The 17,659-nt window shown below is 35.5% G+C and overlaps 2 protein-coding genes across 10 annotated transcripts in view; one reads left to right on the plus strand and one right to left on the minus strand.

The window, feature by feature from the left end:
• The window catches only part of NEDD4 (NEDD4 E3 ubiquitin protein ligase), a 613,929-nt gene that overhangs the window by 543,939 nt on the left and 52,331 nt on the right, over positions 1-17,659 (minus strand). The gene's annotated exons all lie outside the window — the stretch shown is intronic.
• The window catches only part of TEX9 (testis expressed 9), a 61,663-nt gene that overhangs the window by 7,099 nt on the left and 36,905 nt on the right, over positions 1-17,659 (plus strand). For 3 of the 9 annotated variants that reach the window (XM_054451613.2, XM_054451615.2, XM_054451616.2), the window contains 4 exons: positions 1,618-1,681; positions 10,871-10,950; positions 15,389-15,437; positions 16,227-16,309. In XM_054451613.2, the coding sequence (XP_054307588.1) occupies positions 1,618-1,681; positions 10,871-10,950; positions 15,389-15,437; positions 16,227-16,309 (276 nt within the window). Of the gene's footprint in view, positions 1-1,581; positions 1,682-6,104; positions 6,166-10,870; positions 10,951-15,388; positions 15,438-15,717; positions 15,765-16,226; positions 16,310-17,659 lie in introns of those variants that run through there. The other 6 variants (XM_054451612.2, XM_054451614.2, XM_054451619.2 and 3 more) reach the window with 5 other exon arrangements.

The following is a 17,659-nucleotide window of genomic DNA, read 5'->3' on the forward strand; positions in this document are numbered from 1 at the left end:
GGTTCTAGTTTCATTTCTGCTCACCTAAGGTTGTGGGTAGAATTTTTGTAGCCTGTGTTTCACAGGTGTATCCCTTCATGACTCACATACATCAGCTTCTAGCTTTTAAGCTATTTTGGCTTCTGTTCCTGTTTGTTGCTCTCACTTTGAATTGCTGCTTTATTCTTAGTACCAGGGCATTTCCCTTGCCTGAGTTAGAGCTTAGCAATATTTCCTCCATTACATTTTATATGGCGTTTCCATGGATTTAGAGTAGAATATTCTTCTCAGTCATCTTGGTTCACTATATTAATTGGAAACTTACATTTAAGTCCTTGTGATTAAGTCCTTGTTAGGGAAATTTGAAAAATCAGGTAATGGCACTTTAAAGGCACCTTTAAGTCTTTTTTAGATATTTTTCTTTTGACCAGGTAATTCTAAGATATAAAAATATTTCTTAAAGCTTCAGACTGTTAAAGGATATGGTACTAATCGCCCCCCCCTTTTTCCCCCTGGGGGTGGAGATTGTGTTTTGTGTTACTTCTGAATCACATGTCTAAGAAAAACAAGATAACTAATTTTTAAAATCCTTAACATGTCTCCTTCACATAACCTCAGAAGATCCTAGGTGGTCTAGAAATGTGACATTTCAACAGGAGAAAAAAGTTATATGCTTTTGAGTATGTTTATTATGGTGTTAATCTTTAAAAGTGAAAAGGGGACTTAACAATAGGGACGGAGTTCAGTACATTATCTTAATTGCAATTTATTGAATTATTGTATAGCGGTTTAACATGCTTATAAAGATTACGTGAAGATTGATATTCCTTTTATATTGCTGTGGGAAAATAGTACAAAATTGTTTATATGCTATAGATGAAAATTGGAAGGGAATATTAAAAATAAAAATGGATGGTGGTGGTAGGATTATGGGCAGTTTTTCCTTTAAAAACAATTTCTTTCAATAATATTGTCATTCTTGCAGTCTTAATATAGGACCAAGTAAATAGTATTCCTATTCTTGCTAGATTCCAAGTAGAATGAAAAATCATAATTAAAAAAGGAGTGACAGGTAGAGGTCAAAATAGTCACCTTTATTTCCGAGGAAGCTTGATATTAAAGTGTGTAGCTGAGGTGTGAGCCATATTGGGTCTGCTCACTAAACCTCACATTTAGCCCCCCAGTTATAGCAATACCCCAAACCAGAGCAGGTCTCCCCCATACCCTGCCCACTTCTGCCCACAATTAGAACAGGGCCTGTCTCTGGAGAAGCAAGATTAGAACTTGCATTCTTTGCAGGTAGGCTAATAACAAGAAGGTGGTGAGTGGAACAGAGTTGAACTCACCCAGCTTATTCTTCCCAAATATATTAGGTAAGGTACTTCACTTGAAATTAATGGAGGGCCCCAGAAAGGCTAATACTGCTAATACTTAGTGTTTGAGTTCCTACTACAAGGAAGGAGGAATCATGGGGAGTTGAGGATAAATTCTTAATGGCTGTGTTCATTTTAGAGTAAGAATGCCATATGTATATTTTGGCATTTGTTGATTACGTCACTTGATAACGTGTAATTGCTGAAGTTTATTTTTTATTTTTGTTAGGATCTTCAGTATATCCCAATTATTTTCTGCTTTTAGGCGTTTAAATGCAGAGTTGCAGGCAAAAACAGCTGACGTAGTTCGACAAGCTAAGGAAATAATAGTAAGTAAATGTACAATTATTAATAATTCTATATAAATGCCAGTTTTTTATCTTTTTCATTTGATATATGACATATATACAAAACACTAGCCAAAGCATGTGTGTTCAGTTCAATGAATTATTACAAATTGAACATGAATATATATGCATAGGTATAGCAATGTGTGTGTATATGTTTTTAGTATGCACACATTTTCTAAAAGCCACTGAAAAAGTACTTTCCATTTAGATGCTCCAGTCATCTAAATTCTCATTATAAATTCTCATTATTAATTGATAGGATAGAGCAACTCTCCTTAGAGGAGTAGTCTACTTTAAAACTTTTATCAGTTCTTACCTAATTTTGATTCTTACTTTCTGTCCTCCCTATCCCCCAAAATGAAGTTGATGGAAGCAGGGAAGGAAACCTAGGCAATATTTTATCTTCATGCCTTATACAAATCCATGATTAGTTGTTAGTTTAGGAATAAGAAATGTATCATATATAACATTTCAAGTAATACATTTTGATGATTGTTACAGATTTGTATTTTATAATTTATAATTAGATGTTTTACTAAAAATATTTATAATTACGTTTATAATTACATGTTTTACTAATTTATAATTAAATGTTTTACTAAAAATATTTTTATTTCATCTTTTAGTTTTTGCCAGTGTCTGAAGAGCAGGAAAATACTTGTACAAAAGGACCCCATGTTATAGTAGAATGACAGATTTATTACGTATTCTACTCAGAGAGCCCTGTAAAAAGAATCTCCCCCTGCAAATAAAAAACAGAATAGAAAACTGAGACAAGCTAGGAAAGGGGTTGGGGAGTGGATTCCTACCCCTGCAGAAGCAAACAATATAAGGTTTCTCATATTTAATTTTTATTTACTCACTTTCTCTTTTTAAAATTTTTAATGTTTGTGGTTACATAGTAAGTGTTTATGGGGTAAATGGGATATTTTGATACAGGCATGCATTGTGTAATAATCACATCATGGAAAATGGGGTATCCATCCCCTCAAGTATTTATCCTTTGTGTTACAAAAATCCAATTATACTCTTTTAGTTAATTTAAAATGTACAATTAAATTATTTTGACTATAATAAACATGTGCTATCACATACTAGGTACTATTCATTCTTTCTAACTATATGTTTTTTTACCCATTAACCATCCTTATCTCCCACCCCTGCATCCCCCACTACCCTTCCCAGTCTCTGATAACCATTCTTCAACTCTCTATCTCCGTATGTTAAGTTGTTTTGATTTTCAGATCCCACAAATAAGTGAGAACATGGGAAGTTTGTCTTTCTGTGCCTGGCTTATTTCACTCAATGACCTCCAGTTACATCCATGTTGTTGCAAGTGACAGGGCCTCATTATTTTTTATGGCTGAATAGTACTCCATTGTGTATATGTATCACATTTTATTTATCGATTCATCTGTTAGTGGACACTTTGGTTGCTTCCAGATCTTGGCTATTGTGAACAGTGCTGCAACAAACATGAAAGTGCAGATCTCTTTGATATATTGATTTCTCCTCTTTTGGACCTATATGCAGCAGTGGAATTGCTGGATCATATGGTAACTTTAGTTTTTTGAGGAACCTCCAAACTGTTTCCTTTGAGGTTGTACTAATTTACATTCCCACCAACAGTGTACCAGGGTTCCCTTTCTCTACATCCTCACCAGCATTTGTTATTGCCTGTCTTTTGGATATAAGCCATTTTATCAGAGTTGAGATGATATTGTAGTTTTGATTTGCATTTCTCTGATGATCAATGATGTTGAACACCTTTTTTTATGCCTGTTTGCCATTTGTATGTTTTTCTTGAGAAATGTCTATTCAGATCTTTTGCTCATTTTTAAATTGGATTATTAGATTATTAGATTTTTTTTCCTATAGAGTTGTTTGAGCTCCTTATATTTTCTACCCTTGTCGATGGGTAGTTTGCAAGTATTTTCTCCCATTCTGTGGGTTGTCTCTTTACTTTATTGTTTCCTTCACTGTGCAGAAACTTTTTAACTTTATGTGATCCCATTTGTCCATTTTTGCTTTGGTGACCTTTGCTTGTGGTGTATTACTCAAGAAATCTTTTTCTACTCCAATGTCCTGGAGAGTTTCCCCAATGTTTTCTTATAGTAATTTCATAGTTTTGAGATCTTAGATTTAAGTCTTTAATACATTTTGATTTGATCTTTGTATATGGCAAGAGGTAGGGGTCTAGTCTTCTTCTTCTGCATGTGGATATTCCGTTTTCCCAGCACCATTTATTGAAGAGACTGTCCTTTATCCAGTGTATGTTCTTGGCAACCTTGTCAAAAATGAGTTCACTGTAGGTGTATGGATTTGTTTCTGGATTTTCTCTATTCCGTTCCATTGGTCTGTGTGTCTGTTTTTATGCCAGTACTCTGATGTTTTGGTTACTATAGCACCATAGTATAATTTGAAGCCAGGTAATGTGATTTCTCCAGTTTTGTTCTTTTTGCTTAGGGTAGCTTTGGCTATTCTGAGTCGGTTGTGGTTCCATATAAATTTTAGGATTGTTTTTTCTATTTCTGTGAAAATGCGATTGGTATTTTGCAGGGGGTTGCATTGAATCTGTAGATTGCTTTGGGTAGTATGGACATTTTAACAATACTGATTTTTCTAATCCATGAACATGGAATATCTTTCCATTTTTTTGTGTCCTCTTCAATTTCTTGCATTGATGTTTTATAGTTTTTGTTGTAGAGATCTGTTACTGCTTTGGTTATGTTAACTCCTAGGTATTTTATATGTGGCTATGGTAAATGGGATTACTTTTTTATTTCTTTTTCAGATTGTTGACATACAGACACACTACTGATTTTTGTATGTTGATCTTGTATCCTGCAACTTTACTGAGTTTATCATTTCTAATAGTTTTTGGTGGAATGTTTAGGTTTTTCCAAATATAAGAGCATATCATCTGCAAACGAGGATAATTTGACTTCTTCCTTCTGATTTGGATGCCCTTTATTTCTTTATCTTGTCTGATTGCTCTAGTTAGGACTTTCAGTACTATGTTGAATAACAGTGGTGAAAGTAGGCCAGATCTTAAAGGAAAGACGGTCAGTTTTTCCCATTCAGTATGATACTAGCTGTGCGTCTGTCATATATGGCTTTTATTATATTGAGGTCTGTTCCTTTTATACCCAGTTTTTGAAGTGTGTTTACTATGAAGGGATGTTGAACTTTATCAAATGCTTTTCCAGGATCAGTTGAAATGATCATATGGTTTTTGTCCTTCATTCTGTTGATATGATATATCACACTGATTGATTTGCGTATGTTGAGCCATCCTTGTATCCCTGGGGTAAACCCCACATGGTCATGACAAATGATCTTTTTAATATATTACTGAATTCTGTTTGCTAATATTTTTTGAGGATTTTTGCATCAATATTCATTAGAGATATTGGCATGTAGTTTTCTTTTTTTGATGTGTCTTTGGTTTTGGTATCAGGGTAATACTAGCCTCATAAAATGAGTTTGGAAGTATTCCCTCCTCCTCCATTTTTTGGAATAGTTTGAGTTGGTTTGGTATTAGTTCTTCTTTAAATGTTCGATAGAATTCACAGTGCAGCCATCAGGTCCTGGGCTTTTCTTTACTGGGAAAATTTTTTATTGTGGCTTCAGTCTTGTTACTTGTTCTGTTTAGGTTTTGGATTTCTTCATGGTTCAATCTTGGTGGGTTGTATGTATGTGTCTAGGAATTTATCTGTTCCCTCTAGATTTTCCAATTTATTGGCATGTAGTTGCTCATAATAGCCACTAATGAGCCTTTGAATTTCTGCATTGTCAGTTGTAATGCCTCCTTTTTAATCTCATATTTTATTTATTCGCGTCGTCTCCCTTATTTTCTTTGTTAGTCTGTTAATTTTGCTCATCTTTTAAAAAAAAACCCAACTTTTTGTTTCATCAATCTTTTCTTCATTTCAAATTCATTTATTTTTGCTCTGATCTTCATTTCTTTTCTTCTACTAATTTTGGTTTGGTTTGTTCTTGCTTTTCTGGTTCTTTAATATGCATTGCTGTCTGGATGTGGTGGCTGATGTCTGTAATCCCAGCACTTTGGGAGGCCAAGGCACATGAATCACTTGAACCCAGAAGTTTGAGACCAGCCTGGGCAACGTGGTGAAACTCCATCTCTAGAAAAAATACAAATTAGTCAGATGTGGTGGTGCACGCCTGTAGTCCAACTACTTGGGGGGCTGAGGAGGGAGGATTGTTGAGCCCAGGAAGGTCTAGGCTATAGTGAGCCATGATCGTGCCACTGCACTACAGCCTGGGCAACAGAGTTTCTCTCTATCTCAAAGAAACAAAAAAAAAAAAAAGGAAGGAAGAAAGAAAGAAAAGATGCATTGCTTAGTCATTTATTTGAAGTTTTTGTTCTTTTTTGTTGTAGGCACTTACAGCTGCATAAATTTCCCTCTCAGTACTGCTTTCACTGTATCCCATAGATCTTGGTATGTTGTGTTTTCATTATCATTTGTTTCAAGAAATTTCTCAGTTTCCTTCTTAGTTTCTTCATTGACCCACTGGTAATTTAGGTGCATATCATCTAATTTCTATGTCTTTGTATAGTTTCCAAAGTTCTGGTTATTAATTTCTAGTTTTATTCCATGTGGTCAGAGAAGATGCTTGATATTATTTCAATTTTTAAAATATTTTACTACTTGTTTTGTGACCTAACATATGGTCTGTCCTTGAGAATGATATACATGCGGAGGAGAATAATGTGTATCTGTAGTCTTTGGATGAAATGTTCTGTAAATGTCTGTTGGGTCCACTTGTTCTGTAGTGCAGATTAAGTCTGATGTTTGTTGAGTTTCTTTCTGGGAGATCTGTCCAGTGCTAAAAGTGGGTGCTGAAGTCTCCAGCTATTACTGTATTGTGGTCTAGCTCTCTCTTTAGCTCAAATAATATTTGCTTTATGTATCTGGGTGCTCCAGTGTTGTGTGCATATGTATACAATCATTATATCCTGTTGCTGGATTGACCTCTTTAGCATTATATAATGACCTTCTTTGTCTCTTCTTACAGTTTTTGTTTTGAAATCTATTTTGTCTAAGTATAGGTTCTCCTGCTTTTTTTTTTGGTGTAGAATATCTTTTTCTACTCTTTTTATTTTCAGTCTATATATATATCTTTATAAGTAAAGTACGTTTCTTGTAAGCAACAGATCATAGGGTCTTGTTTTATCATCCATTAAACCAGTCCGTCTTTTGATTGAAGAGTTTAGTCCGTTTACATTCAATGTTAATACTGATAAGGGCCTTAATCCTGCCATTTCATTATTTGTTTTCTGGTTGTCTTGTGGTATTCCTTCCTGTCTTCCTTTTATTGAAGGTAATTTTCTCTTGTGGTATAATTTAATTTCCTGATTTTTATTTTTTGTGTGGTCATTGTATGTTTTTTGGCTTGAGGTTACTGTGAGGCTTGCAAATACTATCTTATAACCCATTGCTTAAAGCTGATGACAACTTGACACTGATTGCATAAACAAACATGCAAAAAGAAAACTAATACAAACTCTACAGTTTACTTTTATCTCCCTAGTTTTTAACTTGTTACTGTTTCTGTCTTACTGTACTGTCTATGACTTAAAAAGTTGTTGTAGTTATTATTTTTAATTGGCTCATCATTTAGTCTTTCTACTTAAGAGTAGTTTACACTCAATTACAATGTTATAATATTCTGTGTTTTTCTGTATGTTTACTATTACCAGTGAGTTTTGTACCTTTAGATGATTTCTTCTTGCTCATTAACATCCTTTTCTTTTAGATTAAAGAACTACCTTTAGCATTTCTTGTAGGACAGGTCTAGTGTTGATGGAATGCCTCAGCTTTTGTTTTTCTGGGAAGGTCTGTTATTATCTTTCATGTTTGAAGGATATTTTTGCTGGATATACTATCCTAAGGTAAAATATATATTTTTTTCTTCAGCACTTTAAATATGTCATGCCACTCTCTCCTGGTCTGTAAGGTTTCCACTGAGAAGTCTGCTGCTAGATGTATTGGAGCTTCTTTGTATGTTGTTTGTTTCTTTTCTCTTGCTGTTTTTAGGATCCTTTCTTTATCCTTGACCTTTGGGAGTTTGATTATTAAATGCCTTGAGGTAGTCTTTTTTGGGTTAAATCTGCTGGGTGTTCTATAATCTTCTTTTACTTGAACATTGATAACTTTCTCAAGGTTTGAGAAGTTCTCTGATATTATCCCTTCAAATAAACTTTCTACCTCTATCTCCCTTTCTGCCTCTTCTTTAAGGCCAATAACTCTTATATTTGCCCTTTTGAGCCTATTTTCTAGATCTTGTAGGCATACTTCATTCTTTTTTCTTTTTTCTCCTCTGTATTTTCAAATAGCATGTCTTCAAGATTACTAATTCTTCTGCTTGATCAGTTCTGCTATTAAGAGACTCTGATGCAGCCTTCAGTATGTCAGTTGCATTTTTAACTCCAGAATTTCTCCTTGATTCTTTTTAATTATGTCAATCTCTTTGTTAATTATCTGATAGAATTTTGAATTCCCTTTCTGTTACTTGAGTTTCTTTGAGCTTTCTCAAAACAGCTATTTTGAATTCACTGTCTGAAAGGTCACATGTCTCTGTTTTTCCAGGACTGGTCACTGGTGTCTTATTTAGCTCATTTGGCAAAGTCATGTTTTCCTGGATGATCTTGATACTTGTAGATGTTTGTCAGTGTCTAGGCATTGAAGAGTTAAGTATTGTAGTCTTCATAGTCTGGGTTTATTTGTGCCAGTCTTTCTTGAGAAGGCTTTCTAGTTATTTAAAGGGACTTGGGCCCCCTGCCCAATATCACTAGGGTTTTTGCAGACTTGTAGAGGCCTTGGTGGTCTTGGATAAGATCTGGAAGAATTCTCTGGGTTACCAGACAGAGACTCGTTCTCTTCCCTTATTTTTCTCCCAAACAAATGGAGTCTCTTTCTCTCTGTGCTGAGCTGTCTGAAACTAGGGGTGTGGTGATGCAAGCACCCTGTGCCCAGCACCACTGGAATTGTGCTGGGTCAGACCTGAAGCCAGAACAGTACTGGATCTTGCCCACAACCTGCTATAAACACTACCTGGCTACCACCTATGTTCACTCAAGGCCCTAGAGCTCTACAATCATCAGGTGATGAGGCCAGCCAGGTTTGTGTCCTCCCCTGGGTGGCGAGTTCCCCCAGGCCCTGGGTGGGTCCAGAGTTGCTGTCTGGTAGTCAGAGATTGAAGTTAGAAATCTTAGAAATTTATCTGGTGTTCTAGTGTTTTGTGGCTAAGCTGGCACTCAGACTACAACATAAAGTCCTTCCTGCTCTTTACTCCCCTTTCCCCAGGCAGAGGAGCCTCTCCTTGTGGTCACCACCACCACCAGTCCATAGCAGGGTTCTGCCAGGCCACTGCTAGTGTTCACTTAAAGCCCAAGGGCTTTTCAGTCAGATCGTGGTGAATGTTGCCAGGCCTGGGACTCACCCTTCAAAGGAGTGGGCTCCCCTCTGGCCCTGGGCAAGTCTAGAAATGCTGTCGAAGAGTCAAATCCTGGAATCAGGCACCCCAAGAGTCCACGTGGTGCTCTGCCCTGCTGTGGCTGTGCTAGTACTTAAGGTGCAAGACAAAGGCCCCTTTACTTTTCCCTCTGCTTTCACAAGCAGAAGGAGTCTTTCACTGTAGCCACTACAACTGGGAATGTGCTGAGTCACCCCTGAAGTCAGTACGTCTCAGAGCCCAAGGCCCATGGCCTACTATTAATACCTTGGTATTGCTGCTGGTTATTTGGGGCCCAAGGTCCCTTTAGTCAGCAGGTGATGAATGCTGTCAGAACTGGGTCCTTCCCTTCAAGGCAGCAGGTTCCCTCTTGGCCCAGGATGTGTCTAGAAATGTCATTTAGGAGCTAGGGCTTGTAATGGTGGTTGCGTGACTCTGCCTGGCACCCTATTGGCTGCCTTCCATGGCCGAGGTGGTATCCAAGATGCAAGATAACATCCTCTTTACTCTTTGCTCTCCTCTCCTTAAACAGAAGGAATGAGACACTTTTGTTGCTGTGAACTGCACTGCCTGGTGTTGGGGAAGGCATGGCGTAAGCAATCCTTTAGTGCCCTGGTTGGTGTTTTCCTAGGTCACAGTTGGTGTCTCCCTAGGTGCCACCCTAGTCCTCTGGCTCTGAGTCAAGCCCAGCACTAGGATTTGCCTAGAAATTGGAGTCATTGTGTCCTAGACTGCCCTTAAGTTTACCTAGGACCCCAGAGCACTTTGGCCAGTAGTGGTGAGACTTGCTGAGAAACTGGAGTTCTGACCCACGGGTTGGGTGATTTTCCTCTGGCTATAGCTGGTCCAAACGCTTCCTGCATGCATGGGTACTCAAAGTCTCAGCCCTGCATGACTTTGCTCTCCACTCTAACAGGGCAGCACTGAGTTCAATGTACAGTTGCCCAGTCACTGTGCTGTCCCTCCCCTAAGTGCACAGACTCTTCAGACTGCACAACCACTGCAGGAGTGAGTCAGGGAGGGGTGGTGTCAGCTATTTAAGTCTCTCCAACCTTCTTCAATGCCTCTTTCAATTATATGAAGTTAAAACCAGGTACTGTGATTGCTCACCTGATTTTTGGTTCTCATGATGGTGTTTTTGTGTGCAGGTAGTTGTTAAAATTTGGTGTTCCTGCAGAGGGTATGAATAGTGTAGGCTTCTATTCCACCATCTTGCCTCACTTTCATTTCTTAATGTGTCTTTGCCAAAAGCTTTTACCCCTGATACTTCACTTTTAGCATCTTAACAGTCTTCTCAACATTGAAGTTTTTCCTGATTTGAGACAAATTTTTCTACCCATTAAGCGAATTTATTTTTTTAATTTCTTGTGCCTCCTTCTGATTTCTATTGTATGCTGTATAAGTTGGAAGACTCTAAAGGGATGGGGATTAGAAATATCATGTAAAGGCCTTGATATTCTTGATGTAAAATTTCTCCTTAGGATGGAATTTTTTAACTCAGAACAAATGAAATGTGCAACTAGTGTTATAGACCTTGTCTTCATACTATAGCATTTAGAATTCTGTGCCTTTATGTTATGGAAACCTTGGACAATTCTGAAATGATGAATGTTCAGAGAGGCACTTGAATATATCTTAGTGGTTTGGTTTTTTTCTATATGATATATGACCTATCTTTACTCATTTAAGAGAGATCGGCAAGAAGTACAATCTAGGCCTGTTTCAACACAAATGAAATCATGTGATGATGAAGATGATTACAGTTTAAGGTAAGTAACTTAAATTCTCAAGCACCTTTTTTAAAAATGATGTACATGGATCTTTATGTAAGATCTTTTTGCATGAAAACATTGAAAAATCTATAATTTGAAACATAATGTATATATAGGGGGCTTATACCAATCAGACACAGTGCAAGCCCTTTATCTCATGTAATTTTCAAAATATTATTTTGAAATGTATATTCTTGTCCTCATTTTAAAAACTTTAGAGAGGAAACAGGAAAAGTATATAATTGATGTGAATAAAACTATGAAATTATATTGTAGCAGACAGAATGATGATCACCAAACATTCCAAGTCTCTTACAGTTGTCACTGGGCTATGAACAGAAGTTTAGTTAATCTCTTCCAAGCCAAAACAGACAAAAATTGGTGTGTGAACCTCCAAATGACTTTCCAGCCATGAAGATGAGTAAATTTCCAATTGGTAAAATCTCCTAGCCTGGTCTCTGGGTGACCGTGTGTGGAACATGTAGAAAAAAGGATCCTTCTTCCTCACTACTGCTGCATTGAATGGGTTAAGCCACTGGAATTTTTAGGTTATTATCCTGCTTATCTTTGCTGATGTTGAAATTGGTATTGGGAATGGAATGCTGCATAACAAAAATTCAGAAGTGTGGCATTACCTTAGCAGTTAGGTGGGAGACAGCAAGGAAACTGATATTGGAGGCTGAAAAGATAAAGGATTAATGTTATGTAGTGGCAATGAATTTAGTAAAACTGTCATCTGTGGTAAATTGGGAGGCACAACAGGTGTCTAATGAACTTGTTCTCTGGGAAAAGAGGCTGAAACACAATATCAACAGTATGTGCTGTTAAAGAGACAAGTTTGGGAAACATTTGGCTGATTCGCAAGCAGAAATAAAAGGGAATACCTGATTATCTAATTCAGAGTCACAAAGATTTACAACCATGATTTCTTTGCAGAGCTTTATGGTTTTAACTCTTAGATTCAGGTTCTTTGATCCATTTTGAGTTAATTTTTGTAGGTGGTATAAGAGTCAACCTCCATTCTTTTGCACATGGATAGCCATTTGTCTCAGCATTATTTGTTGAGAAGACTGTTCTTTCCCCACTGAATGTTCTTAGCACTTTTGTCAAAAATCAGTTGACTGTAGACATATGGTTTTAGTTTTGGACTTTCATATCTGTTCCATTGATCTATATAGTTGTCATTATACCAACAGCACACTCTTGATTACCCGTGTTGTAATTGTGGAGTTGTGGAGTAAGCTGGTTTTAGACCTCAAGAATTACAAGGTAAAATTGAGAAAATCTATGAGGAACAAATGCCTATCAAAATTCAACCTTGAGACAAATATCAGACTAAACATGTGGACTTTATGACCAGTGATAAAATTTTTCAGTGGATTAAGGCTCCACAAGGCAAGGATCAGATTAAATGGCACATAGTGAAACTTTTCATTTGGGTAAAATGGCCCACAGCAAAGACCTAACTAAAGTTATAGTCTCTCCTTAGAAGCTTGACAGTGTTAAAGTAACCCATTTTTAAATTGAGAAAGAGAGGTCTGGTGAAGAAATAAATAAAGAATTAGTCTTGGAAAGAATTGTAGGTGATGTAATGGCATGTAGAACTGGCTGAAATTAAATAGGGAAGAAACCCACTAGTTTGGGGTAAAGTTTTATCAGCAAAGAAACTCTAAGAATGGACTAAAATTATTTCTGGCTTTTAAAATATTAAAACAACTATGGGTACCCCGCCTACCAGTATTCTAAGATCAAGAAGCAGGCTATAAGAGGTGCATAGCCCTACAGGGTTTAGAGACAAAAGAGAAGTTTATTACTTACATGGCAGTATATTTGGCTCCTGTGAAACATTGGGACATTATTCATTTATTCAAAAATAATTATTGCATACGATCCAGTATTTCCCTTCCTAGATATTTACCCAAGAGAAATATAGACATATATCCATGAAAAAACCTGCATGTGAATTTTTAGATCAGTTTTATTCATAATTACCAAAACCTGGAAATAATTAAAATATTTATCAATTGGTGGCTGGATAAACAAATTATGGTATATCCATGCAGTGGAATACTATTTGGCATAAAAAGACATGAACCACTAATAGAATAACAACATAGTTGCTAAGTGAAAGAAGCCGGGCTAAAAAACGTACATAATCTATGTTTTCACTTATTTAATGCTCTGGAAAAGGCAGAGCTTTAGGGACAGAAATCAAAGTGGTTGTCTGGGGCTTGAGTAGGGGTTAGGGAACTACCGAGGAACACAAGGGAACTTTTTGAGATGATGGAAATACTCTCTGTCTTGGTGGCTGTGGTGGTTATATGACCATATACATTTGCTAAAACGTATTGAACTGTATATGTAAAAAGAGTATAATGTGTGATATATCAATTTTATCTCAAACCTGAAAAAAATAATTTTTGAACACTGTTAGTGCCAGGTCTAGCTACTGGTATTACAGTGGTGAGTAAACAGACCTGATCTTGCTTCCAAGAAGTTAATATGTGTTGCTTTTGAGTATTTTTTAAGTACATCAATTACACATTTTTATATTTTGGTATACATATGTATGCATACATATAACATGAAACCACTTACCTTTATTATATGTAATACTGTGATATTCTATGAAAAATAGATATTTAAGCTATCAGAATTCCAAAATTTGGATTATACATAAGATTAGACATGATGTTTATCCAGTAAACTAAAGAACTGAAATGATGCTAACAACAGATGATGATGTTGTGACGATGACGCTCGGTTTACCTATCATTTTTTTTTTAATGCTACTGTTTGAACAGATGGCTTTTACCATGTAAAACATGGCATTTGGTGATCAGTTGGGAATTGCTGAATATGGGAGATAATTCTATAAAGAAACCATTTCAGGTTGGAACAATGATATTCCACCTAAATAATTATAGTTAGGAAGAATATATTTTAATAGGTCTTCAACTCCCAGGATGACTCTGTCAAAAAATGTGATGGGAAACCAGAGTTTAATTTCCTAATAACGTAGTATACATATCCTCCAGTCTGCTTGAAGCATGGTTTACCATACAGTTATTTCCATCATATTACAAACAGACATTTCACGGAGTTAAACAAAAGTAAGAATACCATATTATAGCTTATTTTTCATGGAAATACACTAGCAAAGTAATATCACTGCGAAATCTGATGGAGACAGATAACCCTTAAATGTCTTTTGGCTGATATGTATGCATATGTGTTGGGGAATGGAATGAAAGGTACAGAAAATGTACTAAAGAAATAACAAACATTAATTTAAAATGAGGAAGATTAAAGAGGACACTTAAAATTTGTATAACATTTGGAAACATTTTCATGTCATTTGTGAGAATGATTTAGTTTCTGTAATTTTTAACATATTTTGAAAGCCTTTTTTTCTTCCCAGAGGTATTTCTAATAGTTAAGAGGTTTATTTATCTAAGTATATCTTTGTATTTAATTTGAAAAAATTTATGCATGGCTAGCTAAGTGGGAGGCATCTGATGGAAAATAATTTTAGTTGTATGTCCTCTCCAATGGTTAGGAGTTCTCAGGGGATATAGTGGAGTTTTTTTCATAGCAATAATGGATGCTAACATGGTATGTTTTCAGAGATATAAATACAATGCCCAAGACAATGGGTTAGGCAAACTTTTTCTGTAAAGGGGCAGATAGCAAATATTTTTAGATTTGTGGGCTATATAGTCTGTTGTACCTGCTTAACTTTAAGGTTGTAGTGTGAAAACAGCCATAGATAATACATAAATGAATCAGTGGGTGGATTCAGCCTGTGGGCCATAGTTTGCAGACCTCCATAAACACTCCTTGTTTGAAACTACAAATATATTTTGAAAACCTTGTGTATAAAAATGAATTGCATTTTAGGTGTATTTATTTATGCACTCAACAAATACTTATGCCAGTAGTACCTGGCATATAAACTTTTAAATTGACTAGGCATAGAATATTGAACAAGACAGAGGTGATTTCTACCCTCATAGAATTCACGGTACAATGAGGAAAACAGGCACTGACCAGGTGCTTTAAGTGGATTAAAAGAACAGTAACATTGAGTGGGCTCACAATAAAAAGCCCTGTGGTGAATCATTTGTAAAATGGGTCATTGCTGTGGATAGCCCACAATTACTCTTTATGATTTCCATTCATTAAAATTTTTGCTACATTTTCATACTAGAATATTGGCATTATAGTGTATCTTCTCAAAGGTGAATTATTTAACCAAAGCATTTTTCTTGTTTATGGTACTCATTCAAAATAAATTAACATGTGGGTAACTAGAATTATAGCAAAGTCTGTTTGATTGTTGAATATTTTCCCTTTCAAACATAATTGTTGAATTTCATTGTCTCAGCTCAGTGTCATCTATTATTAATGTATAGTGTTTATTTTTGGTCTGTAGAGGTCTATTACCATCTGAAGGGATAGTTCATCTTCATTCAGAAACTAAGGTATGAAATCAAACTTTCTGTGAATGCAATTATATTCTGTAGAACTTAGGTTATTTTTTAGACTGTTCTTAGACAAAGCAGAGAAGGGGTATGACTCAACAGAAATAGAATATAAACCTTGCTACTCAGAGGGATGCATTTATGAAATGTCACTCATAAAATAAATGGAATCCTTTGTTGTCTCATAATTTCACTGAATAATTTGGAGGTATAGTGGAAAAAATTCTAGGTGAAATGACTTTGTAAACTGAGGCTTATTTTTTTTTCTGATGTTTAAATCTAGTAGAGAGAAGACCTGAAAAAGAATGATACTCATATACAAAGAAGGTGATTTGAAAAGTTTGTTCATTTAAATATTTACAGTGTAGAGATCACTCTTCCAGGTGTAGAACATAATGGGATCTATGTTTCCCATCCATGGAGACCTAAGCCAAGGGAACTGTCTACTTGAAGGCCACGGAAGGTCTGCCTGGGGAATAATTGGGTCATGAGGAGAACTAAATTCTGTGAGTCAGAATGTCCAGATGTATTCATGACATTCCACTGGGTAGCTGAATACCGTTGAATCTTTAGGACTCATTTTCCTTATACTTGAATTTCTTGGTTTTGGTGTTATAGGTCTTTTCCAGCTATACAATTGTGATATTCTTGAAAACACATTTTTGGTAATTCCATGACAATAGCAGTTTTTCTGTGTAGCAAAATAGCAATTCTATGTGTTACAGAATTGCTTTCTTTGGCAAATGATTAGACCCTAATTAGTCAATACTTTCAATTCTTTTCATGTAGCCAAAGACCAAAAACACTGATCCTGTAAACAAGGTTCAAAACAAATTACACTCTGCAAATAAAGGAAGGAAAACAAATTCAAGGTATAGTATAGTTTTCAAAGTATTTCTTGTTTTTTAGTTTTGTAATTCACAATACCATCATTCTTAATTATTAAGCTCTGTTTGTTTTTCCAGATCTTTTTACACCCTAAACATTAAGTTACACCACATATATCTCATCCACGTTCGGTAATTTAGAACATTTTCTACTCAGAAATGTTTTGCAGCAGTTAACAAATATTTTATATTGTTCCCTTAAGCAAAATTGCTAAATCTAAAATTTTTGTAAATGTTATTTCTAGTGAGTTATTCTTTTAGAACTGTGACTACAACTGAGGTTTTTTTTTTTTTTTTTTTTTTTTTAATCTCTGCCTAGTTCTCCCAAATAGGCTCAATGGTGTAGTTTTTGAGTATTTGACAAAGTGCATACATTATTTTGTCTATTGAGCTACAGAATGATTTGGTATGCTCTAAATAGGACTATAATAATATAAGTATAATTTACATTTTGTTGTTTTGGGTGAGAAAGAGTTCAGGATGGTTCTTAGTATTATAAGCATAAAAAGGGACCCAAGATGCTCCCTAGGATAGGATGCTTTCTAGAAAAGGTGGAGGATTGGGTTGCACCAACCATCTTCAGTAAGTTATTAAATTTATTTGTCTATTACTTACCCAAGCTGATCATTGCATTGTAATTCTGGAAAAATCTTTGTTCACTTTTGTGTCTTTTAATTGTTTAAATAACTTTTTTTTTTAATAAAAGGGATGGAAAAAATAGAGTGAAGTGATAAGGAACAGAAAATAACTATACAATAGATTGAAGAAAAGAACATACATGCCACATACATGCATATATAACTGGAAAGGGTTATCTTTTCAGACTTCACATTTTTTTTTAAAAGTTGATTTTTCAAATAGAATTCTGAAGATCAGGACCTACTATTTGATAGCACAATAGGGTGACGATAGCCAATAATAACTTAATTGTATTTTTAAAATAACTTAAAGAGTGTAGTTAGATTGTTTGTAACTCAAACAATAAATGCTTGAGGGGATGGATACCCCCTTCTCCATAATGTGCTCATTTCACATTGCATTCCTGTATCAAAACATCTCATGTACACCATAAATGTGTATACCTACTGTGTACCCACAAAAAATTAAGATGAAAAGAATTCTGAAGCCTTTGCTTATGTTTTAAAAGTGAATTTGGCTTTCAGAACCATAAATTTGTTGATGTGTCAATGAATTAGGCCTGACCCATTCCTCAGTGCCTTTAGAAATGAGTTTTATTTTGTCTGTCTTTTCCATTTCATTAAAAAAAAAAAAATCACATCCAACTTTTTGGTTAGTATTGATCGTGGTAAGAATGTGTTTCTTTGGGTGGAAAAA

The sequence above is a fragment of the Pongo pygmaeus genome, chromosome 16 (genome assembly GCF_028885625.2).
Source record: "Pongo pygmaeus isolate AG05252 chromosome 16, NHGRI_mPonPyg2-v2.0_pri, whole genome shotgun sequence".
Lineage (NCBI taxonomy): Eukaryota > Metazoa > Chordata > Mammalia > Primates > Hominidae > Pongo > Pongo pygmaeus.